Source organism: Thunnus maccoyii, chromosome 5 (assembly GCF_910596095.1).
Source record: "Thunnus maccoyii chromosome 5, fThuMac1.1, whole genome shotgun sequence".
Taxonomy (NCBI): Eukaryota; Metazoa; Chordata; class Actinopteri; order Scombriformes; family Scombridae; genus Thunnus; species Thunnus maccoyii.
In genome coordinates, this window is record NC_056537.1 from 21026271 (window position 1) to 21053391 (window position 27121).

Genomic DNA, 27121 nt, shown 5'->3' on the forward strand with positions numbered 1-27121 from the left:
GGTACTTGTCAGATTAGGACTTTAGCAGATAGAAATATAATACATTGCTGTACAATAGTCAGACATTATTACATACATTATACATTAGACATAAAGTCCCCCCCCCCAAAAAAAAATGTGTTTTGCTTCTTGTCCATTAAAAAATTTGCCTTTTTACAAAAATTACAGGAGTATTATCAACAAAATGTACTCCAAGCATCAAGAAGTACTCATTATCCAGAATGGCCTGATTTCGAATGTTTATACTACTGTATATTATATTATTTCATCATTATTACCAATGCATTAAGCAGTATTTTAATGTGGCAGCTGGTTGTGGCACCAACTAATCAATATACTGTTGGATAGTTTGATCTGTAACAATGTATACTCTCCTATTTTATAACCTGATCATGTTTTGTATGTAAAATCTAAATCTGTAAAGTAACAGTAACCATAGCCGTCTGTTAAATGTAGTGGAGATATTATATAATATAATTATAATAATATATCATTTCCCTCTAGGTAAGTAAAATACCTAAAAAAATGTACTTCAGTACAATACTTTAATAGATGTACTTAGTTACTTTCCACCACTTGTTATGGTTTTGTTAAATGTACTTATGTAAAGGAGGATTTTAATACTTCTTCCACACTCTGCATACAAATCAGTTCATTGCAAAAAACTGGTTTACATTTATTACAACAGTTAAATGGAAATCATTTTATTAGCTGAGGACATTGCATAAAAACATCAAATATTAAAACTTCATCAGTTTCTTTATAGAATGATTTATTTATCACAGTAATAGAGTTTACAATGGCCTTAATAAAAAATGCAGGTATATATACTATGCCTGTCCACTAGTAGCTCATTATTCTTGTGTATGAACATAATGAGGATATGAATATACAGTAACTGTATGAAAAGTGAAGATGAGATCCTCCTCATCACTGTGAGTTCTGTCTAATGTGTCGGCTGTTGCTGCTCATCAGTCTGGGGTACGCTGTCCCGAGGGAGCGTCCGTGTCGGATGACCACCAGCTCCATCTGACACTGGTCGATGTTGACCAGCACTGTGGTGCTTCTCTCGGTGTTTATGAGGAAGACGATGGTGAAGAGGGCCATCTCGAACTCAGGGCTGGTGCCGATGAAGGCGCTGCCGACGGGCTTCACCACACTGTGCCAACTGAACTGGAGGTTCAGAACATGGTCGTCTTGATCTGGCTGTAGACAGAAATATATGAACGTTAAGTTGGCAGAAGAAGGGAGTAAAGTCTGAGACTAAGAACAGGTTTCCACTCTGGTGAACTCTTATACTCACTAAGTCGTGGTCTCTGGCCTTGTATCCTTTGTAGTCCAAATGGCGGTTTTTTTCTTGCAGGTAGAACTGGATCCAGTTGTGAAAACCAACAATTTCTGTTCCAGATTTCGTCTCTCCAACAAAGACGTGCTCAAATCCACTTGAGTCCAGGCTGGTGAATGTTTTAAAATCTTTCATCAAAACTTCATCACACTTTTACATAATTGTATTTTATCCTTATTTAAAGATGAATCTAACAAACAGACAAACATCTTATGTATCTCATGTTTGGCAGGATGTTCAGGTGTCTCACCCGGTGTTTCTCTGTCTGTGGTAGAGATTGAACCAGATCAACTGCAACTGATTCTTAAACTGCCGCAAGTTGGAGCTCGACTGTCCTTTGCTCACCAGGTACCTGTGAGCTCGCTGTGAAGAGATCACATTAATAACATCACATCAAGTTTCACACCTGACAGAAAAGATCTAAACAAGAGAAGATGGGCCAAAACATAGTTCATAATAAGATCTATTCATAAACATAACAATTTTAACTTTATTATAAACTTTTTAACTCTCCTTTATTTACAGGTAAAAACATAAAAATATATTTTAATTATTACTATTTTACTGTTATTAAAGTATCAGAAATATGTTTTCAGAATTTGCTGGAAAACTCTTTCATATATGAGAAATGGACATTTACTGGCACTCCAGAGCTACTTTACATGACCAATTTCTCATTTAACCTCTATATTTCTATTTTTACAATGTCCATATTCATAATTTTCTTTGCATTTTTATTTCCTATATTGCTTATATTTTACATCCCATGGTCCATAATGACTTTTCAATTACTCACTTTACTTAAATTCATCTACTTACTGCATTGTACCTACTTTTGCTCTTTGTTTTCTTAAATGTCTTCTTTGAAATGTTCCTATGTTTTAAGTTTGTTGATATATATATATATGCACAGTCTATGAAGAGGGTAACTTATGTACTGTTTACGTGTATGTACGTATGTACATGACAAATAAATCTTTAAATCTCTTAAATCATAAAATTTTGAAATGGTGCATATTTCCACAGATATATGCTACAGCGTACACAATGTGATAAGACTCTGCAACTTGAGGAAGGAGACTGCTGAGACTTTTGTCCTGAAGTGAAGTGAAGCTACAATCAGCCTCATCTAAACACGCCGTTCTTCCAAATACAACAAGTACTGCACGTCCACATTTTTCCAATGTTCCTCTTTGGGGAGACCGCTGAAGCTATGAGCCAACGCGGCATTCCACAGCTGCACACAGATGTTGTACATGTTTCTTCTCTCTCTAACATCATGAAGTAATGAGCTCAGAGAGGCAGGAAGAGACAAACTCCCTCTGGAGTTCAGCTGCAGCCTCAAACCACCAAACGTAGGAGGAAGACAACAACTTATTCTAAAAGTCCTGAGACATCTCGACTGAGAACAAGTAGGTGTGAGACATGAGGTGCAGCAGAAACTAGAAACTGAGCTGTTGAAATGTATAAGACCTGTAAGATGAAACTGGTTGTAACTTGTCAAATGTACCTTCATGACTTCTGTCTGTAAGACAGCATCCAGGAAGAGACTAATCTCCAGCAGCTCCTCTGTTGTGACTCGCTCCGTCACGCCTGTGGATCGCTCATAGTTGTCCAGGAGTTTCATGAAGCCTGCAGGCACATTCATTCATAGGAAAGTCTCCAAATGAGCTGAAAATGTTGACGCTCAGAACATGAGAAAACCATTTCTGTCTGTTACAGAGATACTTACGGGAGATGGTGGTGGTGGTCTTCAGTTTGTTCTCATTAACATTAGAGAAGAGAGGCTGTGATGCGTGATCCCGAGCTACATTACTGCCCTGGCTCACATAACCAGCTCTACCCTGGACGGTTCAAACACATACAAAACAAAACATCTTTGTAAAAACAGAAAATGAGTGTTGTGTGAAGGAAGAACAACTTCCGTACCTGAACAGAGAGTGTGTAATCTATCCCAGGCTTCATGCGGTTCACATCCAGCCTCCACAGCTCATTGAAAATATTGGACAGTTCCTGGTTTACAGCGGGTCTGTTACACAGAAACAGACAGACTAACGAACCCGACAAATACTGTAAACACTGAATAACTGGAGAGAAATGTTCATATGAGCTGTACCTTGAGGCATTCAGTCCACTGAGGAACACTGCAAGCAGGACGAGGACTCCACAGAACCTGCTCATCACACATTAGACACATTTAACAAAGTACATTCACTCAAGTATTGTAATTCATTTTGAGGTACTTGTACTTTGTATGCTACTTTATACTGCCACTCCACCACATGTCAGAGAGAATTATTGTACTTTTTACTGCACTACATTTATCTGACAGCTTTAGTTACTAATTACTTTTCAATTTTACTAATTGTTTTAATTTGATGTTTGAAAATCTTACATGAAATATCACACGCTAAACTTATAAATTATACTGCGATGTAAAATATTTCGACCAGTAGTTCCCAAACTTTTTGGCTCATGACACGTTGACAAAAAATATCATGTTTCAGATCAGTCTATGGGCTGTCAGCAGTTCAACCACAGACACATTTTCCCTCTTAACTTCTCAAATGCTTTCAAATAAAAAACTGTTTGTGGCCCAAAGAGCTAAAACTTTACAATATTTCACCACTAAAAAGGGAAAATCTGAAAAATTAATCCAGATTCATGTAGCAGAACTTTGTTTTTTCTTTGTACACAAATGATCTCATCACAACAGTGAAATGCTGCCTGAACACTGATGCACCAGTAGTAATAATGTGCTTTATTAGACATATTTAACATATTAGTCACAGGGAGGGATTTCTGCAAAACCTTTTACTTGTTATACTTTCGGTATATTTAGCTGCAAATACTTGTACACTGTGGTGATTACTATTTCACTTCAGTAAAGGATCTTATTGCTTCTTCCACTTCTGATAATTTCAATAAATACATTAAAAACTAAAATATCTGACGTCATCAAGTCTATTGTCTAACATTAGACGCGTTTAAGGAAAAAAGATGTTGGTGTTAAGTCATAACAGACAGTTTTCTAAACTACAACACTGGAGGAAAATTAAACTTATTCACAAGAATTAAAACAACTGTCAGGTTTGATAGGACAAAAATATAAGTACACACCTTGAAGCCATCGTACTTCTTATAAGCTTCCACTCCTGCAGCTCACACAACAGCAAACTACTCACATGCATAAATGTAAACTCACGTTTCACTTAAATCCATGAACTGCGCATGCGCAAACCTGGTCACCCGCTGAGGCTTCGGACCACAGAATTTCACCATAAAGCCACCAGAGGACGCTTTGCTCCAGAATAAAGTCTTTCTCCATTGATTGTAACTTCTGAGTATTTTTACACTGTTACACTCACTTTTCACACATCCATCACAGAGAAAATGTGGTTTACAAAAATCTTACACAAGTGCACCTGAGAGTCATAATGTCTTCAATCCAGTTTGCTTCTGTTGATTGTGGCTCAGTCACTGTCTGACAGTATGCAGAGGTATAAAACTGGACTCTATAGTCAGTATGAACCCACATTTAAAGGGACACACCGGGTTGATCACCTGCCAAAGAGTCGAAATGTGAGTTGGGAACATTTATGGAGGGACCCAGACAACATTTACATTTTTACTTCCAGTTTGCTGTTCTCAGCCTCCCATGAGGGAAGTTATGATTCGATGCAAGTGTTGTTTGTCTTTTTCTGTCTGGACTGAGTTGGTGTTTGTTACAATGTTTCCTCTTCAGACACCAGTATGTTATTTTGTTGATTGTATGACGTTTTGCAGCATGAATTTGCTGTTCTACAAACCGGAGTCCAAAAACACCCACATTTGTTTTAGTTTCATCATAAATCAAACTGTAAACATCCTGTTGTCTATTATTGTGTCCTCATCTTGTTTTTAATTTGTGCATTTGATGAAACTCCAAACTGATTTAAATTACTTTATTGATCTTAGAAATGGATAAACTTAAAAAAAACAACAACACAATCTATCTTCTCAGATACGTCAGCTGCATTACAACATTATTACTTTGAGAAAACCTGACATTATCTCGTCTCACAACACTTTTCCAAAAAAAATGATCTTGTGTCAGCTGATAGGATTCGGCTTAAAACCCATTTGTAGTAAAAAATAAAATAAATGACAAGCTTTTATATTAAATGTGTCGGATTTCAATACCATGCAATGATATTCATTAGGCTTTGTACTGTACGATATGTATTGGTGCAAATGCATGCAGAATATTACTGATGAGTGAAAACCTGTTAAATGTTCAACGTAGGATAAAATATAAAGACAATTTCCATTTAATTAGAAAAATTCAGTTCTGTAGAAAACATAGCAGCTGTTTTTTGGAGTTATATCTTTACATTAACTTCTGCACAGCATCACTTCTGAATCAAATCTCTCTTTTTTTTAATATTTCTACAGTCAGAAGGCAATTTAAAAGACATAATAAATCTATAATGGCATATTCTATATGTCTTTTTTGCTGCTGGTTGACACTTCAGTTCTATCATAAACAGGAAAATGCGAGTACATACTGTAACTACGTACAAAATATCTCCAGAAACCAGCTGGCAGGCAAGCAGTGGTGTTGCCCCAAATGTTCCCTCTGTCATTAGACACTGTAGGCTTTCACAACATTGTTCAAAACAGAAACGGAAAGACACTGTAATACTTTTGGCTCATCATTGAACGCAACACTAAAAAAAGGAAACGTGGGCGCATTCTCTGGGTTTGTTGAGAAAAGTCTGTGTGCGAGTGGAGAGGTTTGGCACAGGGTTTCATTCACAGCAGGACCAGGTGTCATGGTGCCGACAGTCTCATGCGTTGGATTCGTCGTCTGTTACGCTGGGGTTGGGTGAGTTTGAGATCTCTTTGAAGAATTCATCATCTTTCAACATGCTCTGGAGCGACAGAGAAAAATTATAGAATTAACTTCACAAGAACAATGTTGCTACGTTGCCCCATCGATTATTAACACACTTTACGTTAAATATTCTTACCGTCAGGTTTTGGATCCCCTCAGAGAAAGCTCCAATCTGTCTCACTGTTCCCTCGGAGTCCTCCATCTGTATACAACAAGCAGCTTTCAAACTCAGTAAACTTACATCTACAGTACAAACAGCTACTGAATAAATATCTCTTGAAGAAAGTCACCAAAAATGCAACATTGTTGTACAAAAAATAATCAGAAACTCATGAACTGGACTGTTTTAATTGACTTTGTCAGCAGTAGATTTCTCATATACACACATGTAATTACATGGAGGATTGATAATGTTTTAAGCTGGATCATATAATCGTTCAGTGGACCCTTTGAAGAAAAGCTCACCTGTTCTAGTCTGTCGAGGTCGTCTTCGTAGATTTGGAGCTCAAATCCTTTCTGAAAGCTCCGTCCCTTCGGCATCTCCACATCCATGGGACACACGTACTCTTCACTCTCTTCCTGCTTCTTCTTCCTCAGGCTGCCAAAGTTACCAAACGACAGTTTCCTTGGCTGGTTTGTGTGAGCGGAGGGGAGACAAAAAAGTTCCGTATATCAGTTTTATAACTTCATTCAGATAAACATACAGCCAATAACAAGCCCCTCAGGGTTCTCACTTATTTCACATTTAAATTTCAAATATTTTAGCTTGTACATTCTTGCTATATTCTTTGTTTAATCTTTCATTTTCAGGTTATATTATAAATCTGGTGTCATAATATAAAATCAAATTACTTTTTGTTTTATTTATATTTGAAAAAAAAACACTCAAATCTTTTCCTGGATATTCCTGACTTTGGGAATTGGTGCTAACTGTCATCCGTACCTTGACCTTGGTGGTTGCAGTCAGCAGAGTATAATCTGGGTTTTCGAGACACTCCTGTTTGAGCTGCTGGGCCTCTGAACCAATCAGCAGGTTGAAATGTGTGGCGAGGTGGCGGCGCAGCAGAGTTTTGTTGGGGGGGATGTTCAGCAGCAAGGCCATGGTCTCCACGTTGAACCGTGGCTCCAGGACCTGAGAAAGGAAAGCATTGTGTTAGGAGAAGATATTCTGCGGTGAGAATCTGTGTTTCCAGGGACGACCGAACACCGAACCCTCTTACCATCAGGCCTCCGTGCACACCGCTGCCTCTCAGGTTGGGAGCGTATTCAGCGAGGTCCACAGACCGCAGCCACTCCATCACCCTGTGGTTTGTCCACTGGGAAATCTCTGCTGGTGAAATATTGTTCTATGGGCACAAAGCACAAGTTAGAAATGGGGAGTGTGTTTACAGCAGACTTTAAAATCTGTCATTACATTACATCTGTCATTCAGTACATTTCTGTTCTCAGGTGTCTGTTAAACACACCTCGTCAGACGGCCTGCGTCGCAAGCAGTTGGGCTCATAGTTGTTGAGCCGGAGCACTTGAATAGCTCTCTTGATACTGAGGTGATGCAGGACACTCCCCACCTTCAGAGAAAGCAGGTCATCCTGAGGGAAAAAGGGAGGCATTAATGACTAACTGCAAAATACAAACAATAACGGCAATGTTCAGTTGAAGCTGTGATTAAATAGATTTCCAAAGGACAGAACAGTCACTTAATTTTGCAGTAGAAAATAAGTTTTCTCAGCACAGAAGACTGAATCACAGTTTTGCCAGAGCCAGAGGCTGTGGTGTGACTTCACTGTGGTCACAAATATCATGGAGGGTGAAACCAGGCCATCTTCAGTGGAGCTCATCGGACTCTCTGTGCAATAATCTTAATGTGAGATGGCACCGGAGTCGTCAGACCTACTAAGCCACAGGGTCTGTGGGGGGAGCACATGTCTCTCGCCAACACTCACCACTGTCATGTAATGCAGCATGCGACCGTCCACTCTTCCCTCATCAAACTGGGTTTTATACTGAGGCAGACCGATGTCATCCAGCCATCCTGAGAGGAGGAGAAAAGGGAAGAAGAGCAAGTTTTTATAAGCAGTGAGACGACCAGACAGTCAAATATAATTCAAAGTTTAACTGGTCAAGAAAAAAAACAACTGATATTTGTATATTTTAATCAGAGAACAGAGTGACAGAACATTTTTAACTATTAATTTTTTGGTCTGGCAGCTGGTACTCACTCGTCACCCAGTTGTAGTCCAGCTTTCCCTTATTATCCTCCTCCTCTGAGCCGAGGGCCTGCAGAGCCAACTGCAGCTTCTTTCTGTGCAGTGGGTGTTTGATGCCGAGCTCCTAAAACACCAACAAGGAGGCGAGTGAGGATTACACATAACATCCCCGAGGTACTACACAGTGAGTTTGACAACAACTCTGCCTGTCTGGTGGCTTTTTTAAAACTTGTTTCATCTCACCCTCTCCAGGTCCTGTTGTGAGGCCTGAAGCAGCGTCTGCCCAGTGGAGATCCACACACGAGCCATGTTCACATAAAGACCAAGACCCTGATCCTGCAGCCAGTCACACACCTGATCCTTTGACCAGCGTGCAAATGGAGCATCTACATCACTTAGAAAAAGATAAGCAAATAAAATATAAATTACTCAGAAAATTTAAATAAAAAAAAAAAAGGTATACAGACAGGAACACCCTTGTAGAGGTAAAAGGTAACAAATGCATTTTGTTTAACAAAAAAAACGCTGCATTATCTCTGAGTTGGACTGGATACCAGAGATTCAAAACAAGAAACCCACACTCTGAGCCTCATTATTCAGGCTGAATGCACAGACTTACTTGTTGACTCGTTGGAGGTCACGAGACCAACCCAGTCTGGGTCCTGCTGTGGCTCGGACCCCACCCCTCTTGAACTCTCCCTCTGGGAGGTTGTCATCCAGGTTAAATGTGGTAGACTGACTTCTCCTAAGCCTTAAAAAAAAATCAAAAAAAAAAAATCAAAACATCCTCACAATCATAACAAATAGTGATAATCCACAGTGATAAAATAATACACTTATATTTCCAGCTGAATCTGAAAGTGTTACACTTCTGTCTATTTTTAAGTTATTACTTAATTAAAAAGTTGGGAGAATCATGTAATTTTCTACTCACTTCCCAAAGAGCTTCTTAATTCCTTTGGATTTTTTCTTGCTCTCTGGTGTCGTAGGGAGTGTGTGGGTGCTGTTGCTGTTTGACGACTTCTGTGGCAGCCCGGCTAGATCCAGGTGGTCAGTGCCCTGTCGCTCTGTTTCAGCTGTACAGACAAATGGGCACAGAACATCATCGGTATAATGAGCGTCAGTGTCAGAGTAGAAATGCACAGATGGATGGAAATAGAGCTGCTGCACGGGGCCAGAAAACAGAAAGACACATGACGACTCCTAGACGGACTTGAGAGGTCATGGAGGTCAGCATCAAAAGCAAAAACCCTGAGTGGGTTGCATGCATCAGACACAACTGACATCTGACTAAGACAACAAAAAAGGAAGTTATTAACTTTATTTATTAACTCTCCCACTAAACGAGGGAGAATTAGAAAGTTTTGTTGCCGATAGAGAAGCGGATAGAAGATTTTAGAGGAAGGGCATCAAGATCCAAATCATTTTAGCTGATAATGTGTGTTTGGATACAGACTCAAGATTGGGGAAGAGTGACAGAAACAAGAGTGTAAACAAATACATGCAGGCACACAGGCAACTCAACATACACGACAGACTGGATGTATGTTGCACGGACAACACTGGAGTGACAAGGGTAGTGACAAGGGTGTGGCTGTTAAGGCACTGCAGCTATTGAAACGTGATATAATAAAAAAAAGATGCGAGCTGGATGGATGAGTATAGAAAAGGCATAGATGTACAATGAGGATATGTTCAGTAGTTTCCTTTGTTTTCTTCAGAGAACTACTGCAACCCTGCAGTGACCTGTGGTCTATACTGTACCTAGCATAGGCGCACTCGCACTCCTGCTGCGGTCTTCATGTGTTACAAAGCACACACGACACACGACAGGGTCCAACAGAAAAAAAAAAACAAGACAAAGGGCAGAAATTATGATAACAATAAAAATAACAACAGGATTGGAGAGGTAGAACAAACACAGACATACATGTGTGCAGTACACACACACAAAAAAGCACGTACACGGGACTGACGGCACGGAAACAGACTTCAATAATTAAATGGGGACCACAGTTTGTGTGGGCTGCAAATTATGGTCTTGGTCCATATAGTATATTCCATGGGTGTGGCTTGGGAAAACAAAAAGTTGTCCATAGTGGAAGAAAAATGTCCAAGAAAATCTCACTGTGTAGTAAACACCCAATCAACTCCACAGCTAGTTTAATGTCACGTTAACTGAGTCATCTTGCAGACTTGTCTTTCTGCAGCTGCTGAATCGTGTGGTTTGTTCTTACCGAGGTTTGGGTTGCTGCCTGTCTTCTTGCCCCCGCGGATCTTGAAGAAGCCCTTTCCAAAAGACGACCGGGCCTTTCTTGAGCCAAAGCTGCCGTCATCCGTGGTTGCAGGCAAGGTGGCAGAGGGTGGCATCGGTGGCTTTTCACTAATCTTACTGACCTCTTCACTTGTATTCTAAGACAACAAAAACATTGCTCATAAATGGCTGTCATGTTCATTGTGCTGAAAGTACTGCTGAAGTAGAACATTTTAAAACCACTGGTGGAGCGTTTTCTTTTAGAAGTTAAATATGGTAACTTTTACTGTAAAGAAAGAGAATTAAGGAGTTACGCAGCAGAGTACATGTGGTATAAAGCCTGTCAACACTACTATTACTATGCATTTTACAGGCTTCCGGGACAAACGCTTAAGGTTAAAAGTCTACTTGTATCTGTTACAAATCAACAGTTTTGTGAGAGGTAATAAAGTAAATTCATATTTGTTTTGGCAAAACCTTTTAAAATAATATATAAACATGTCTTCCTCAAAGATGTTAGGACTTTTACCTTTTCATTATCGCTCCTATCTAGCTGGTCCTGGCTGCCAGTCTTGGTTGTATCCTGACTGCTGAAATGACACAACAATGTATAGTAGTTGAGACGGTAAGCTCGTCTCACATGGTCATAAGAAGCAGCAGAGTGAGGCTACAGGATGTGTTACACACATTCTTCTCATATCTAACTCAAAAAAGGCTACTCAGGCACTTCCTCACACTCTGTATGACTGCAGCAAATGGACAAAACAGCTGTTGGCCTGGTAACAAGCTGAAAAACTGAAAGTCCACATTTATAGTATTAAGTGTAGACAATATGGACAAAATATTCCAGTCACAACATTATATATACGCTCACCGGCCACTTCATTAGGTACACCTGTGCAATCTAATGCAATCCAATACAACAGCTCTGCCATAAATTCTACTTTAACAAAGCTTATACATTTTCAGTTTATATTGATATGTTATAATATTTACTTAGGGATCAAAATAACACAATTAAAAGTCAAACTCAAGGTTTTGTCATTTTTCCAGCCTATATCTTTTGTATATCCCCCCCAATTTTACTGCCTTCAAATGATCAACAACATAAAAACAAGTCAATAAAGTAAAGTAATTTAAAATAGTTTAATTTCTTTAGCTATTTTTAAAAAAAATCATCTGTCATTCAAGGATGCGAGTGGCACAAAATAGATGCTACTGGTGTCTTTAAAACAAACACAAAAAAAAACTTGCTTCAGCCAAACTCTACACTGAACTCTGACTTGCAGTATCAGATGCTTGTGAAAAGGATAAAGTCTATGTCATAATTCACCTTTCTACATCTGTTGGTGCCGACTCTGATACTTGTTCTGGATCAGTAGGGCTGGGTGTGTACGAAGGCTCTTCATTTAAACCGTTTAGGCTCTCCAGCTAAGCACAGATCACAAAAGAAAAAAAAATAGACAGACAAAAACAGACAGAAAATACAGCATTTAAAAGTGTGGACAGCCTGAAAACATTAACTAACATTTCCTCCTGTGGCCTCTAGACTAAATCTTCACACGTGTTTGGAGAACTGACAGGAGATGTTATTCAATTAATTGGAAGTCGACCCTTCAGCACTCATTTTAAAAGTGTAAAATTTATGTGAGCTGTAAGTGTCTTACTGAGCATTTTAGAGTTTAATGAGATTTGAAGTCACTTGAGGGAAAAAAAGTAAAGATGAAACAACCAAAAATAATGTGAGGTTTACGATTAACACTGTTAAACGTCTTATATTCTTCATTGTACTTTTACTGTATTGCGTATATTCCATCTAATTGCTGCCTCTCATTAGTACAGTATTTGCTTTTCAAATGACGTTCACCTAGCGATTGTTAGATATTCAGATACAAACATCTGTGACACCACGTCATGTTGCGCTGCACAAACCTCATCTGGGCTCCTCCTTTTTGGTTGTTCAACATCTGTAACTTCATACTTTTCCAAATCCGCAGACACAAGGTTGGTTGATATGAGTGCGATGGAGCATTCGCCGTAACCCTCGATGTGCTCGTTATCTTTGGTTTTCTCTGGAGAGGATAATGAATAAAATGCAGTGAAAAAGACCAAACTATGATCATATAATGCCGGATTTTAGAGTCAGCTGTTTTGTTTGGTACTGACTTCACACACCAGTGATCAACAGAAAACAGGTTAGCTTAGAAGACTAATTTACATCTTTGGTCTCTTGAGAAAATTGACATTCACCATCTCTGGAAGGCAAATGTGTACTGAGATGAACTAAAGCCGGCGGCTGCCTGGAACGTTTGAAATAAATAGAAAACCTAAGATATGCTGTGAAGCATGATTGGCAATGATAAAAAAGAATACACAGTGTACGGTTGTACTTTTAAGCTTTTGCTGTCAAAGCTTTTTTTCTTATATGAAAGAAGAGATGTCGTACCTTTTTTCCCTTGTACTGACATCACCATGTCTTGAACTTTCTTGTATCTGAGCAGCGACTGCTTCAGTTCTTCAATCTTACGATCCTGTACAAGAAAAAAAAACATTTCGGTTAATTAACAGGAGGAGAGTTGAAGCATTTTACGTGATGCAATGTGAATATGCCAGCCAACCATAAATGATCAGATGTACCTTCTCTTCATTAGCTGCCATCAACGATTCAACTGCCTTTTTCATTCTCTGCACTTCCACATCTAGTGAGGAAAGAAAGTTATTATAGACAAAAAACTGTAATGTTCACAGTGTAAAGTTTGAGCAGGGAGAAATTTGGAGATGGGTAATAAGCCTGAACACACAGGATGCTACCAGAGGATTTAATATCTACAGAACATACAGACTGCAACATTACCAACCTCGATTCAGAAACACATTTTTTTTTTTTTTTTTCAAGAATCCTTCAAATTGATAAACCGTATCCTTGTGTGGGCAGGTTCCACATTTTTCACTTTGGCAGAACAATTTCATTTTTCAGGAAGCACACTCAGCCAACCCTCGACATTAGCAGTCATAAGGGTCATCTGTTATTTGTGCTTTTTTTCCCCCTCAGGTTTAGCATTTCCAAGTAACCTAAAACCATTTTCTCTGTGATCCCTAACAACAAACTTTTAAAAACACACTGGTCCATGCTTTTAAAACTTATGAAATATGACTTTAATCTGACATTTTAAAATGAATGAAAGAAGTGTTGAATGAGGATCTAGACTGCTATACAGTATATGTGGAGTCATGTTGAGGGTGTGCACTGAATGAAAAAGGAAACTGTTCTGCATGAGTCAAAGATCACTCATAGGGGGAAGGCACAGATCTGGACACAACACTCACAACAGAAGACACTGTCGCACAACACTGAACACGACGACAACATTACAGGTTAGCATTAGGGCACACACTGGTTGTTGGTGTGAGCAGGGAATGTTTAGAGGAGTATGAGGAGAGATATTTAGGGGTACAGGGGGTGATTATTGTTGGAAGACATGAGGCAGGAGGATGAGCGAACAGCCTGAAAGGTTATGACAAACGACACAATTCATTCCTCATTCCTGTTGAAAACACAAAGCAAACATTCCTTGTTGCTCTTCAAGGATGGACATTAAAAAAACAAAACACACTGAACAGGGCTTGTGGGAAGACATTTGGTTTTGTTCAGTTCAAAATCCTTAAAAGTTGCATGAAGATGACACAGTTTTAACAGAGGTGTGGTGCTCCGTGGTCAGGTATTAGCACTCCAGTGGATTATAATGGACAAGCAGAGTTCAGATGGCTCATGCTCGTTCATGCAAACAGGGGTTGAGATGGGTGCAGTAATAAAGTGCAATAATAAACAGAAGCATAAAACCCCCTTACGTTTTTCTTTCAGCCTCTTTCTAAGAGTTTCATCTGGATGAGAAACTAAACAGGACAAAGAATTGTAAAACATAAAACTGGTTGTTTGCAGAATCTGAAGAATGTCAATACTGACTTCTAACAAGATGTCAGTCACTGTTTTGGTGTCGTATAAGTTGAACATGTGAGTTTAAACATCTGCATGCTCATACTCAGCGAGGCTTGTGACTGAACTGCCCGTCTCACCTCTCTCTGTAGGATCTGCGCTGCTCGAGGGGATGGCTTTGAAGCCTGTCTCATCCTGTAGTCTCAACATCTCTCCGTCTTTGCCCTCCAGCTGCCTCCTCAGTATGGCGAGCTCCTCCTGTCCAACAGAGGACAACAGTGAGGATATTTGCTCCATGCGGACACTAGCTCCCCCCCCACCCCCAACTCCACACTACAAACAAACCACAACACAAAGGTTCACAGCTGCTGACGTGGCGTACAGGCACGCAGGCCACACCTGCTGTAAAGGGTGATGTGTGCGAGGTAGGTAGTAAGCACTACGTCTGAGGGGGCTGAGGTAATAACAAATACAGGGGCCGTTATAAAAGAAAAATACAAGTTAAGTGAACAGAACAGGAAACAAGCACAGAGACAGACAAATTAAATTAGAGGTTTTAATAAAAATCAGAGGAACAAGTGTAAAGAGTTATGAAGAAAGACGCAGCACAACAGAACTCTGTGCCAGCTCTTAGGGAAAAAAAACAACAACAAAAAAAAATAAGCATAACTGTGGCTTGAAAAATGTGAATGTTTGTTTCATCTGGTGCTTAGCTGGAAGAAAGTTGCATTGCTGACTACGCTTGAATTTTGCATTTTACTGTACTGTGCAGTTCAGTAAAGTAAGTGATTTCATTTCACAAAAAGTGACATCATTTTGCCTTAACGGGTGAAAAGAAAACTTGGAAAACTGCTGCAAACCAAATTAAATGTTTTTTTTTTCTTTTTTACCCTCAAAAATAAAAACAGAAGAGGAGCCAAAGGGAGAGGTCAAAAACCATAATCATACAGCAAGCACGACAGTGATCCTGAGAAAAGCCAACCTTCATAGCCTGGAGTTTGTGCTCCTTCCTCTGTTTCTCATACTGCATCTGGCCCATTTTGATTTTCAGGCTAGAAAGCTTGGCCATTAGCGACTAGCAGTAGACAGACAAACCAAGGAGGAGAGAGAAAATAGAGATGCATGAAGTGAAAGATAAAAGAGGTCAAGAGGATCGGGCATCCAAGACTCAAGTCAAGTTATTAACTGTGTGAAGCAAATTAAAAAACAGACAATGCTGATCAACAAAGTCAAAAGCTTAAAAGCAGTTTCGGTGTCTTTCACAGTCTAATTACTCTCCCAACACCTTCGTGTCCAGTGATCTACGCATCCAAGAAGGTAAATCCCCAAATTCAGAGCCTTAAATACAGCCAAAAGAATCTTTGAATGCGATGACGACATAAACTAATGAGATGATGACATGAACACCGTTCAAGCTTTCGTTTTGGAGGTTTTTGCAACCTGAAAACAGCAGGCACGTCATAGTGCCAACTGATTAATAAATAAATGACTGAGTCAAAGATGTCGGCTAAAATCTTTGATGACATTAAAAAGGTAATTTTTAACTACTGTATAATGAGAGCATTAGAGGTTAGAGAGGACAAGTCCTGAAGACAGATAAACAGCAAGAAGAAATAAAGATGTTAGTAGTGAAGAGTTTGTAATATATATACACTAGGAGTGTGCAAACTCCTGTGAACTTCCCTGCAACAACTCACCTTTGTGGATTTAAGTTTCTTTTCGTACTGTAGTTTTTCACTCTCAAGCTCTGTCAGTCTGTACCGCAGTTCGTTAATTTCAAGAATCAAATCCTGAAAGAAGAGAAAGCGCATATCACAGAATGATGGTAGAGCAAACAAACATCTTAAATATCGGCAAAACTTTAAACTTAATTCCAAAAATTCACTAAAATATCAAGTCTACAGCATCCATTTAAACAGTATATCCCTCTAAGAGTTGGTGATAAATAACATTGTGCAGATGCCCTCATTTCTTTTCAAAGAGCTGTTGATTGTCAATATGAATTTCATTACTTCAAAAATTCAATTAAGAAATGCCTCTTGCATTTGAACCTCAGGTTTATATTCTATTAACCTTTCATATCATTCAAATCTGATTTAACTCAGCAGGATTGGAATAATGCAGTATAAACAAACTGTATAAAGCAACTCGTGATACGTTTGAAGGGACTGACTTCCTTGGAGAGTGGCTGCATCAAAGTAGCAGAAGAGATAAAATGAGAGGAAGCTGCTTGTAGAAAAGAAGTGATTTATGTGCTGTGAGGCGGAACATGGACAGCAGCTTTTTGTTCCAGTGGGGTGGAAGAGACGGCCGCGCTGCTACAATAATAACATGACGGGTTTGAAAGCTTTCCAAGTATTCTGCACGGTTCATCTGGGAACAGAAATCTCTAGTAAACAAATGATTGACATCTTAATGTTTGTAAAGCCACTGACCAGAGGGCAGTGAATTCAAACACAAAAGGTAATTCACTACATACTGCTCAGTTTTTCCATTTTTCCATTTATCTTTCAATGAATGCTGACATTTCCTTGACGTACTATAACATTTTCCTGACTTCATTTTCTTACTTAACATGCAGCTGCTTTGAATCTCAGGATAATAAGACGTCCCTCTCCCACACAGGTGTCATGAAGACAACATGAATGAGTGTTTGTTCGGTGTGTGTGTGTGCGTACTGGGGCAAGAGAGAAAGGAAACTTGCATACACAAAGACGATTCCTGTCCTAAGCATGAGCCCACATACCTCACTGTCTCTAAATCTGTCATCAAAGTCCAGTCTGTCCTTCTCCATGGTATTCAGCTTCAGCTTTAAGTTGGACACTTCAGACATCAGTTCCAGCTTCTGGGTCTCAAGTGCTGTTCTGCACAGGAGCTCCTACAATGATAAATGAAAACTGTTACAAAAACTTTCTATGTGGTCAGTATTGGTAGCCCAAACAGCAGTGGCAGTATAGGCATTATTGTTGTGGCTGTACATAATGATAATAATAATAATAATAATAATAATAAATGAGCTGGAAACATGTACAAAGTTTACTAGCTAGCACTGTGTTTAGTCTTATCTTAATGACAAGTCAGTTTTCAACACCAACAGATACCCTGAAATATGAATTTATCAAACACAGCAGATGTTTGCAGACAAGAGGACATGAACTCAGATCTTCAAGTTAAAAGTCAGTGAGTCCACCACATATGTGCACCATGCATAGCCTTCAATACTCTCAATCTTGTGTGCTGACAGTTTGTCCTGAGCTTTATTGCATATAAAACGCGCGCGCACACACACACACACACACACACACACCTGTTGGAGCATCTCCTCAGTGGCATTGAGTTTTTCCCTGTGCTCATCCAAACACAAGTCCAGGTCCCGAATCTTCTCTCCCTGAGCCTCCACCTGGTCTGTCAGCACACTCACCTGCATGAAAACAAGACGTTACTCTTTGTTAACAACACAGTTTTGTTTTGTTTTTTTAAAAAAAGTCTTTGTGGCATTGGGAAAATGATCTAAGCATTGCTGAGTGAGTACCTGAAGCACCAGAGACTCCTTATCACTCTCTAGTCGGGAAAGCCTTTCCTGGTAGTGGTCACCCCCGCTCAGAGAGATATGGCCGTTGGACTACAAGGACAGAAGAAAATGTAGACAAAGAAACATAAGAAGAAGTGATTTGAGAGCCTTTGAAGTGTAGGCAGGTAAGTGGTATGAGTAAGTTAATTCATTCTTCTGATCTTGAAAACGTTGCGTGTTTCAGTGCCGAATAATCTCAGATGAAATGTTTCACATCAAAGAGTGTCTGGCTGCACCGCTTTACCCAGAGCAAACAAAACCTTACATGGCTGAGAGGAAGGCTCACATTCAGACTGCTGTACACAGAGTGAGTTACAGCATTACACAAAAACTCTGGCATTTATCTGGCCTACTGCCCATCACCCTCCATAACACTATACTGGTTCCCAAGAAGTCAGCCTCTTTCTTGCAACACACAAGCTGTGACATTGACAACACCAGCATTTCATCTTGCATTCTCAGGGACTCAGCGGAAGAGGACGGTCATGTTTTTGCTTAGCAAACAACACGTTTGTCTACTTGCACCCAGGATTGTTTGTGCATGATTGTCTGTATTCATAGAGATTTAATGCAGCACAGAGTGAGCACAATCAGAAGCAAACCAGATGTGCTAAAGGTTGATTGCAGCGTATTCTGTCCAAACATCACATATAAAATCCCCTCCATGCTGATACAACTTAAACTCACTCCAACATTGCAAATGTTTCTTCGTTCACTAATGTATGGAGGGTGAAATGGATAAAAATAAAATCTTAAAGTAGCCCAAAAAATGCATGTTATCAACCCATATTGCATCACTAAAAGCAACATGAGTCCCATGTTTTACGTGTTTTGTGTGTAGATAAACCTGTTATGCTACATTAGCAGTGAAACAGATCTTCCCTGAGGCTACACTGTTCTGATGAGAAAAAAAAGGGTCTATGTTATTTTATGATGTGCGGTTCAGTTCCAGTCATTACACTAAAATCTCAAAAATGACATTAACCCCATAACTGCACGTAGATAAACACATTCTTTCTGTGAACTGATAATAAACCTATAATATAAAACATACATGTCCCAGTTGAATCACTGTATCTGTTCATCGAACCCTGCGCTGTGTTATCTTAACAATCTTAGTGTGTCATGCAGCATGCATCTCCCCTACTGTACATGCGAGCCTCTCACCAGGTGACCCTGCAGCCACTCGGCCAGACTGTCGGCTGTGGAGTCTGGGATCTGACAGCGTAGACTCTCCCTTTCTTCTGTGTCCATCAACTCCAGGACGCTCCGCAGGTCTTCCAAAAGGTGAAGAGCCCGCAGGCTGCCCATGAATGGAGAGGTGGGCGACTGGCAGTCAAACAACCCGTTGGAGTAGTCCAGAGCCTTAGAGCCTGAGATAGAGAATATATATAATGATTTTATTGTAGCAAAGGAGCATGTTAGGTAGACTTACTCCCTCAAACTACTGCTCTAGATAGTACTAAATAAGGTACCAGATTTTAAACACTATTTTATGTATTATTAATAATCATTATTGTAGGCGACCATCAATAGCTTCTTTGACATCTGACCCTACTGAGCATCACCAAGCAATGATGTCAAATGGTCCACTGATGCAAAATACAAGTTGGTATTTCATCATCTTTGACACTACTGCAACACTGGTGAACGTGGCTTCAATCTACATGACCTGAATAAGGACAGAATAAATGCTAAACCCTCTCTGAGCAGCATGTAGCTGCAGACATCAGGTGGCATCAATCTAAAATGTCAGCTCTGCTACAAATGATAACAAGACACCGGATAAAACTCTTAGCAATGTTGACTTAAACTAGAAGAGTGAATCAAAACATGTCTCTTTAAATACTCGAGGTCAAGGTAAAATATGATGTTAATGTGTAACGCTGAAAGATAACTTAACCTGCTATAATGCCGTCCATCTGTTCCAGGGCAGCTGCCAACATGTCGCTGGCATCGGACATCATCTTCAGTCTCTGATAAACCTGGAAGGAGATAATGAAACAATGTAAAAAAAAAAATAAAAAATTCACCCTGTATTTTAGTAACTTTGGGAACTGAAAAGCGATATTTTTTGCTCCATTTTTTTTTTTTAACAGCACAATACAGAAGATCCAGTGAAATATTTAAGTATTAAAAATCTGTTGCATTCAAATAACCTTTTATTTATAAACTCAGGTTGTTTTGTGATGGGTGTGAAGGAATAAAACCTCAAAAGAAAACAGATTAACTAATATAAAAAGAATTTCATAGTAAAAACAGCCAGGATTATTATGACTACCAACATGGCGGTGCGACACACTGATCATTTCAGTTTAGTCTACAAACATTATGGCTGCTGCTCTGTGTACATGAGATATGAATATCAACAGCGTAGATCGAGGACAAAACTAGCAGACCAGTTACAGCAACGTTCAGCTTTCTAGGCAAAAAAAAGTATCTGCGTTATTTTAAAATTAAGCATGTCATTACAAAACGTTCCCACCCAGGAATTAGGTTGTGATTGCAGTACATTATCAACAACCCTCTATGTCTGGGAAAAAAAGGCATAGAGGGTAAAATAGCATGTTTGGGTTTCTTTGTGATGGGCTTGACTGTTTAAAAAGGGATAAGCTGAGTGATATATGAGAAGAGCACCCCATCTTAATGGTTTTATGATAAGGGGTTAAAAAAAAAAAGGAAACAAAAACAACTGAAAGGAAAGTATGCGTACATGAGCTCTGTGCAACAAGCATTTCAGAATATCAATCAGGCCATTTACCTAAAATATTGGCAGAATGAATGAAGACACTGGACACTCTGTTTGGAGTGAAGATACATTTTAGTGTCCCGGACTTGAACATCTGCCAAAACAGCATAGCAGTCCCTTTCTCTTGGGATGTTTAATCAAAAGGCTTCGCTGTATATTCATGCATGCACAAACATGCACAGGCACTCATCCCCACACACACACACACACACACACACACACACACATCTCCCTTTAATCAGCTGCCTCACATCCTGGGAGTGCCCAACACTGGGACGTAGCACCATTTTCAAACTTTATGGAAACCACCGACAGACCTACCACTGTTATTTCAGCATTCCTGTGGTCAAATTTTCCATTATGTGTAAAATAAGCATGCACTAAAACATAAGAATCGTCACAACACACTGAAGGCTGAGAGGATATGAGAGGAACCAGCATGCTGTCGGTTCCACTGTAAACTGCTGAGTGGTTTCCAACAATAAAAAAAAAAAAAAAATCTGAATACGGGTAAAAATGCTTCTCTCAGGCTCCCATGATTCTCACTGCTTGTCCCACTTTCACAAGAAGTGGGACAAGCAAACAAACACTGGCATTTGAAAAGGGCAGGGCTCTATTTAAACAGAATCTTAAACTTATTTACAAGAGACAGGGATCCACAGCATTCAGTTAGCTTTTTTTAAAATGTTTTTATGTTTAGATTTTGACATAAATTATGTTTGTTTTGAGAGGGATCCTAAAAATATCAAACCCACTTATTAAAACACATCTCATCTTATCAGACAGACATGTAACATTAGACAGAAATGCGGAAGGAGAACAAGAAAATCAGTTGACTATGTTTGTGAACACAATGAAATATTTTGAAAACATAATAAGAAATATAGTTGGAATAGACTTTCCCAAACCCCTTGTGATGGTTTTACTTTTTTTTCCCAGACTGGCATTACATATTTATTCAAATAAAATCCACTGCAGATTCATTACTGCAACATCTCAGATAATATATCCATGCTGTGGTGGATCCATTGGGGAAAAAAGAATAAAGGAATAAAGGGAATAACCAACTACAGGCCCTCACTACACTCCAACAACATATGAAATTAATAAAATCCAGTCTTAAACTGAGATAACACAGAGTTTGGATCACGATGACTCAAATGGGAATTGAGGCCTGCAGGGCATCCTTTTCAAAACCCTGAGTCAGCTTTTCTCTCACACCAAAAAGGCAAGTATGGGCCAGGTTAACACTTGGCTTTCAGCAAACAAACTTCAATCACTCCAGGACAAGAGCAGACCTGCTGCTCAGAAACCGGCTGTCCATGTGTCAATCAGTGCTAAACAAGTGTCTGGACCCTCGTCTGTTGGCATCATCCAGTGGACAAACAGATCTCAGCACAAACTTAGACTGCCTAATTACAGAGAGGTGCACTCTGTCCTCAAGTCCCGGGGTGCCTCCGTAGTATGTTAGTCATATGTAAACAAAAATAGGGTCATCTAGCAAGCAGACAGCGTGACTTTGTCCACGCTGTCTTTACCAAACAAAGGCTGTGAATCAGATAGGATTTCAGGGCTGAAACTATTCTCTATTTTTCAACTTATCCCTATTATAATTTTACAGAATCCAAGGGGAAATCTTCATATTGCTTGTTCTGTCTGATCAACAATTTACTGTTATGTGACAAAAAAAGCAGAAAATCCTCACACTCGAGCTGCTAGGACAAGTGAAAAACTGACTTGATCATTAAAACAGTTGCAGATTCATTTTCTGGTAATCTTGACTAATCATTTTAGCTCTAATGTGTTTTCATTTTTTGTTGGATTAAAACAGCGTCAAAGATAATATCTGTATGCATATTAGCCCTTATGTACTGTTTATGTTCCATCTGTTCTATCAAAGGAGACATCTCAAAAATGACAAGCAAGCATCACTCTCAAAAACAAAGTCTCACTGTCTGACCTTCTATAAGCAGCACGTACAACAACCATAAGACGCACAGAGAGGGCTATTGTTCATGGTGGCGGGGTATTTTGACTGAGAGGCATGAGAAGACAAAGACAGAAGAAAAAAAAAAAAAACTGCGATGTAACGCTACAGTACACATGGCATTTGAAACAACACCTGCCCGCATACTCTTTTCAGATCCACAGAGCCTCAAAACAAATCCAATAGAAAAAAAACACTCAAAAAGCAATCTTGCCCTTTGGTGAAAACAACCATATAATTCATGAAGACATGCAAAGAATAATGAATACAAGCGGGAGAGTGGACCACTATAATGGCTTTTGAAATCCACCAGCTCTGGCCCCTTCAGGCAGAGAGCAACCATCATAACCCGTCCTCACTGGACACTGTAGAGTATAAAAAGAGAAAATCTTGTAATACCCCAACCCCTGAGTGACCAGTAAACTATGCAGGAGATACACAGGAGATAGGAAAACGAAATAGAAGCTTCAGGGCCACTTGTCTGTGCGGGAAGAAAGTGTTTACAGCAGGCACGCCACTGGCTTCAACAGCCAGCCGCTTTGAGACGAGGAGTTGTGCTGGTGGTAAAAAGGCCCCGGGGAGAGAGGAATTTACAGTCAAGGCATAAATCATACCACAGTTTGCTTCCCTTGTTCTTTTTTTATCCATGTAAAATTAAAATAAAACTGTGGCGATGTCTGTTTTACATGAAGGGATAGATCCAAGTCTCACCGCATAATGGCGCTTTTTATATTTTGAGTCATGCACAGGCCTTGACTCAGTCTTTACCTTGACACAATGCTTCCTTGGGAAAAGTTTAACCAAGGCTTGCATACCTCATCCTGTTTTACCTCACACAGGACACTGTAAATTAGAAAAATACACAAAATAACGGCTACGCTGAGCAATCAACCTGTTATTTTGTATCACACAATGGAGTCACAGCTGTTATTTATGCACCAGCTTGGTGTATTTGAGAATTTGCGGTGTGCCAAACACAAGATGCTTAAAACAGTTGCTATATATTAAGAGCGTCTGCTGTGATTTGATCTCATGACAGAGCTAATGTTATTGTCTCCAAGTTTAAAGGGTGATATGAAGCGGTGTGGTAAGCAAGCTGGGTTGTCCCCTCCAGTCTAGGCATCTCATCAGCTGCCTGCAAGGGCGCTGCTCTGGAATAACCTGCAGCTATTTCCAACCTGAGTGAGCGGGCAGAATATACAGCATCACTAATTTTATACCACCAAACAACTACACCCATATGAAAACAAGACGTGGGTGTAAAGCGGAACGAGTCTTTTCTTAATGCCTAGAGCTAAAAAGTAAGAAAGGCATCTGTGTAATGGGTGATGCAATGTAAACACACTGAACAAAAGATGGAAATTGAGGCTTTTTTTTTAAAATAAAGAGCTTCCATGTGATTAAAATCTTCAAAAACTTCTCCCGCTTGTAAATGTGAGAGATCACAGTGGCAATTCATTTATGTTGGAAAGCAGGACACATTCTTTTCATGTTACTCACAACTGCAGTGTCTGTAACTCCACTTGACATTCATGCAGAAAGTGCAAAACTGAATAGTACACACGTAGTACAGGAGGGTCAGTATGTAAACCATAACATACAAAACTACTGCTGGTTTTCTGTGCACAAGACTTCTTCCCATGCATCACTCCATATCAGTAAAATAAGCTTGCTTGTTGCAGTTCAAAAGCCAACTTCTGCTTTATTTTTAGCAGCCTTTCCGAACAAATTCCTTGCATTTCTTTTGATGCAATAAAGACGAGAACTGGAGCTCTGAAATTAAGAGTGTTGAGAGGAGAAAGGGGGTCCCTTAAATCTGAATAATAATTAAAATGTTGAAGGAAAACCCCAGACTTTAATCACAAAGAGGCACCTCACACATCATACTTAAAATTTGACACTATCTCATAAAGTCTGCTAGGCTCCAGAGGTATTTATAAAACTTCCAAACTATAAACTCATAGTTATGTATTACTTAGCAGTGCATCAGGGTTGTTTTGAAAGCATCTGGTATTTGCTTCACAGACAATATTTACTGTTTTGGAAAGAGAAAGTAAACAGTTTTAAGAGGTCGGCTGGAGGGCAATACAACAGCTGATCAAATTTCATGCCTTTTTAGAAAGAAATAAAAAAAAAAACTCCAGACGGTAAACTCTAGGCAAACTTACGTGGTTAACAGTCTGGCTCACAAATCACCTTGGAAAACACTAGATTAAACCTCAGCAGTCAGCTCGAAGCAACATCAAAACAGACGAAGTATAGTTGAGTCTAAAAAGAGGTGGCCTCGGGCAGTGGGAGCAGCTTACCGCAGAGTCTGGAGCTGAGGCACAAAGTCGTAAACTAGACCGACTTTCTCACGGCAGGAACCTTTAAACCCTCGTTTGATAAACTATTGTGAGGATAAATATTTTATGTATAACGTTACTTCCAGATGAAACTGTTCTGGATGGAGACGTAACGGAAAATTAACTGAAACATTGCTCTTAACGTCTTCTTACCAGTGCTAACGTCCGACGAAGTGAAATAAAAGTGAATTTTTTAACCAAATTCCTCTCTAAGCTGTGATACCTGAAACCGTCTGTTGATAACCCCTTGAAATCACAGCACCCTTTGGACGGCGTTAAGCTTCCTGGACAAACTAAAAACCGACCGTTAAGTTAAACGTTACAGCGTCAGTTTAATGTGAGAGAGAACGTGCATATTCATCTGCGCGAGCCACAACAGCCGCTAGTTTCGCCTCAACGTTAACAACTCTTAAATGTAAGTTAGTGCAGATAAGAAATCACAGCCGAAACAACAGCAAACTAACTTACCGAAACACTTCTCAATGAGATTTCGAGATTTCCGTTAGCTAGTTTCCTTGAGTGTTTTCCAAGAAAAAACTTCACAGCGCTTCGTTTCTTAACTTCTCCCGTGCCCACCAGTGCCCCGGTTCGTCCACATCGCTACGCCATGATGTCGAAGTGACAACACGGTTGCTGGAAAAGTTGGGACGTCACACGGCCGGAGAATCCCGCCCTGCTGCGGCCTGGATTGGCCCGAGAGCAGGAACTTTTTATACGGGAGTCCTGATGCGTTCAGAGGCATAGAGGAAAGTAGGACACAAGAGGTTCCGGCAGGTCTGAGGTTCTCAACTTTATTCAAATCTATTTTTTCACTGACTTTTGTTTTTCTTTTAAATATGTTTTCTTTGATGTTTTTAATCATCCAACTGGATTTTACATTTCACATCCCTCTTTCAAACCCTGCACTGGTCTTCACATTGTAGGACTACACTGCATTCAACCACCACTGATATATAATTTAATTATTTATTGCATGTCACATTTAATTTTTGCACTTGTCTCCATCTCTTGGTCCATAGTGCAGTCCATAAATTTCCCTTTGTACAGCCAATATTTAATTTCAAGTTGTTTTTTAAAATTAATCTTTTTTATTAATCTTATTTTCTTTTTTGCTAAATTTTACATACATGAATAAGTCTAGCCCCCACCATGCTGAGCTGAAGAGGAACTTAAACTCTTTCCAAAAATGTTAAAGCTATGAAAGCTGTGCTTTTACTTACAACACTTCTGAAGGATCTGTGTTCATATATATTTATTTAATTTTTTTTTTTTTTTTTTTTTTACTGTTTATTAATTTAAGCTTCTCCCTTTGCTCCTTTTATTTACTTTTTTCTTACGTGTATTATTGATCTGTTATTCAAGCAGTGTCTATGTTCCCTGGTTTTAAATGTATGTCGTTTTTTAATATGTGATTTGTTTAATAAAGTTTGGAAAAATAAGTAAATAAAATAGAAAAAATCCTGCTGGATAAAACCATTCACTATTGACACCAGCAGCGAGAAGGACACAAAGATTACTAAAGATTAATCCATATTCCTTTTTCCACAACAAAAAGATATCATTTAACATGTTTCAGAATGACACATTTAACATTGCATCTAATGACTAAAATGAAACGAATATCTGAATATATAAATGATGCAGATATTTGAGAGATGTATTTATCACAGTCGACCGTGATAATCTGAATTTTTTCCCCAGTTATTGCTGGACAGTGAAAGCAGCATATCCCTCAAAATTTGGGAGGTGTCTGTGTTTCAGTTTTACACAAGCACAGGCGACACCAAGTGGTCTGTATGTGTCACTGGTGGAAGTATCCTTAGACAAAATAGTCTAATAAAAGTCCTGAATTC

At 39.3% G+C, this 27121-nt stretch overlaps 2 protein-coding genes across 9 annotated transcripts; both read right to left on the minus strand.

Moving 5' to 3' along the window:
* Positions 1 to 688: 688 nt before the first annotated feature.
* endouc (endonuclease, polyU-specific C) lies at positions 689 to 4570 on the minus strand. Its single transcript, XM_042410643.1, has 8 exons — positions 4466 to 4570; positions 3462 to 3518; positions 3275 to 3374; positions 3078 to 3189; positions 2856 to 2977; positions 1596 to 1708; positions 1304 to 1454; positions 689 to 1206 (listed from the first exon to the last, which is right to left on the minus strand). The coding sequence occupies exons 1-8, from the start codon at positions 4534 to 4536 to the stop codon at positions 931 to 933; spliced, it is 1002 nt and encodes a 333-aa protein (XP_042266577.1). The 5' UTR covers positions 4537 to 4570; the 3' UTR covers positions 689 to 930.
* A 704-nt stretch (positions 4571 to 5274) lies between these two features.
* Positions 5275 to 25966, minus strand: ppfibp1b (PPFIA binding protein 1b). 8 transcript variants are annotated; one of them, XM_042410639.1, is made up of 27 exons: positions 25737 to 25966; positions 20091 to 20172; positions 19355 to 19560; positions 18149 to 18238; positions 17924 to 18037; positions 17363 to 17494; positions 16314 to 16406; positions 14757 to 14874; positions 14532 to 14576; positions 13320 to 13381; positions 13129 to 13213; positions 12615 to 12754; positions 12016 to 12113; positions 11212 to 11269; positions 10666 to 10840; positions 10193 to 10225; positions 9363 to 9504; positions 9048 to 9179; positions 8672 to 8822; positions 8441 to 8552; positions 8165 to 8253; positions 7688 to 7810; positions 7442 to 7567; positions 7165 to 7353; positions 6687 to 6851; positions 6358 to 6423; positions 5275 to 6258 (listed from the first exon to the last, which is right to left on the minus strand). In XM_042410639.1, exons 2-27 carry the CDS (start codon positions 20152 to 20154, stop codon positions 6175 to 6177), a joined length of 2892 nt encoding a protein of 963 aa, XP_042266573.1. In that variant the 5' UTR covers positions 20155 to 20172; positions 25737 to 25966; the 3' UTR covers positions 5275 to 6174. The 8 variants fall into 8 exon arrangements, with proteins under 8 accessions (XP_042266573.1, XP_042266569.1, XP_042266571.1 ...); XM_042410635.1 differs by having other exon boundaries at positions 11212 to 11272; XM_042410637.1 differs by lacking the exon at positions 25737 to 25966 and adding an exon at positions 25492 to 25596 and having other exon boundaries at positions 11212 to 11272.
* Between the last annotated feature and the right edge of the window lie 1155 nt (positions 25967 to 27121).

Coding starts and splice junctions, on each gene's coding strand:
- endouc (XM_042410643.1), bottom strand. CDS start 4,536: ATGCATGTGAGTAGTTTGCTGTTGTGTGAGCTGCAGGAGTGGAAGCTT. Junction 3,190..3,274: donor ATTACACACTCTCTGTTCAG/GTACGGAAGTTG, acceptor TGAACCGTCCAG/GGTAGAGCTGGTTATGTGAG. Junction 1,709..2,855: donor TACAGACAGAAGTCATGAAG/GTACATTTGACA, acceptor ATCTCTTCACAG/CGAGCTCACAGGTACCTGGT.
- ppfibp1b (XM_042410635.1), bottom strand. CDS start 20,154: ATGATGTCCGATGCCAGCGACATGTTGGCAGCTGCCCTGGAACAGATG. Junction 19,561..20,090: donor GATGGACGGCATTATAGCAG/GTTAAGTTATCT, acceptor TCTCTATCTCAG/GCTCTAAGGCTCTGGACTAC. Junction 9,505..10,192: donor TGCGAGTGCGCCTATGCTAG/GTACAGTATAGA, acceptor TTGTCTGTACAG/CTGAAACAGAGCGACAGGGC.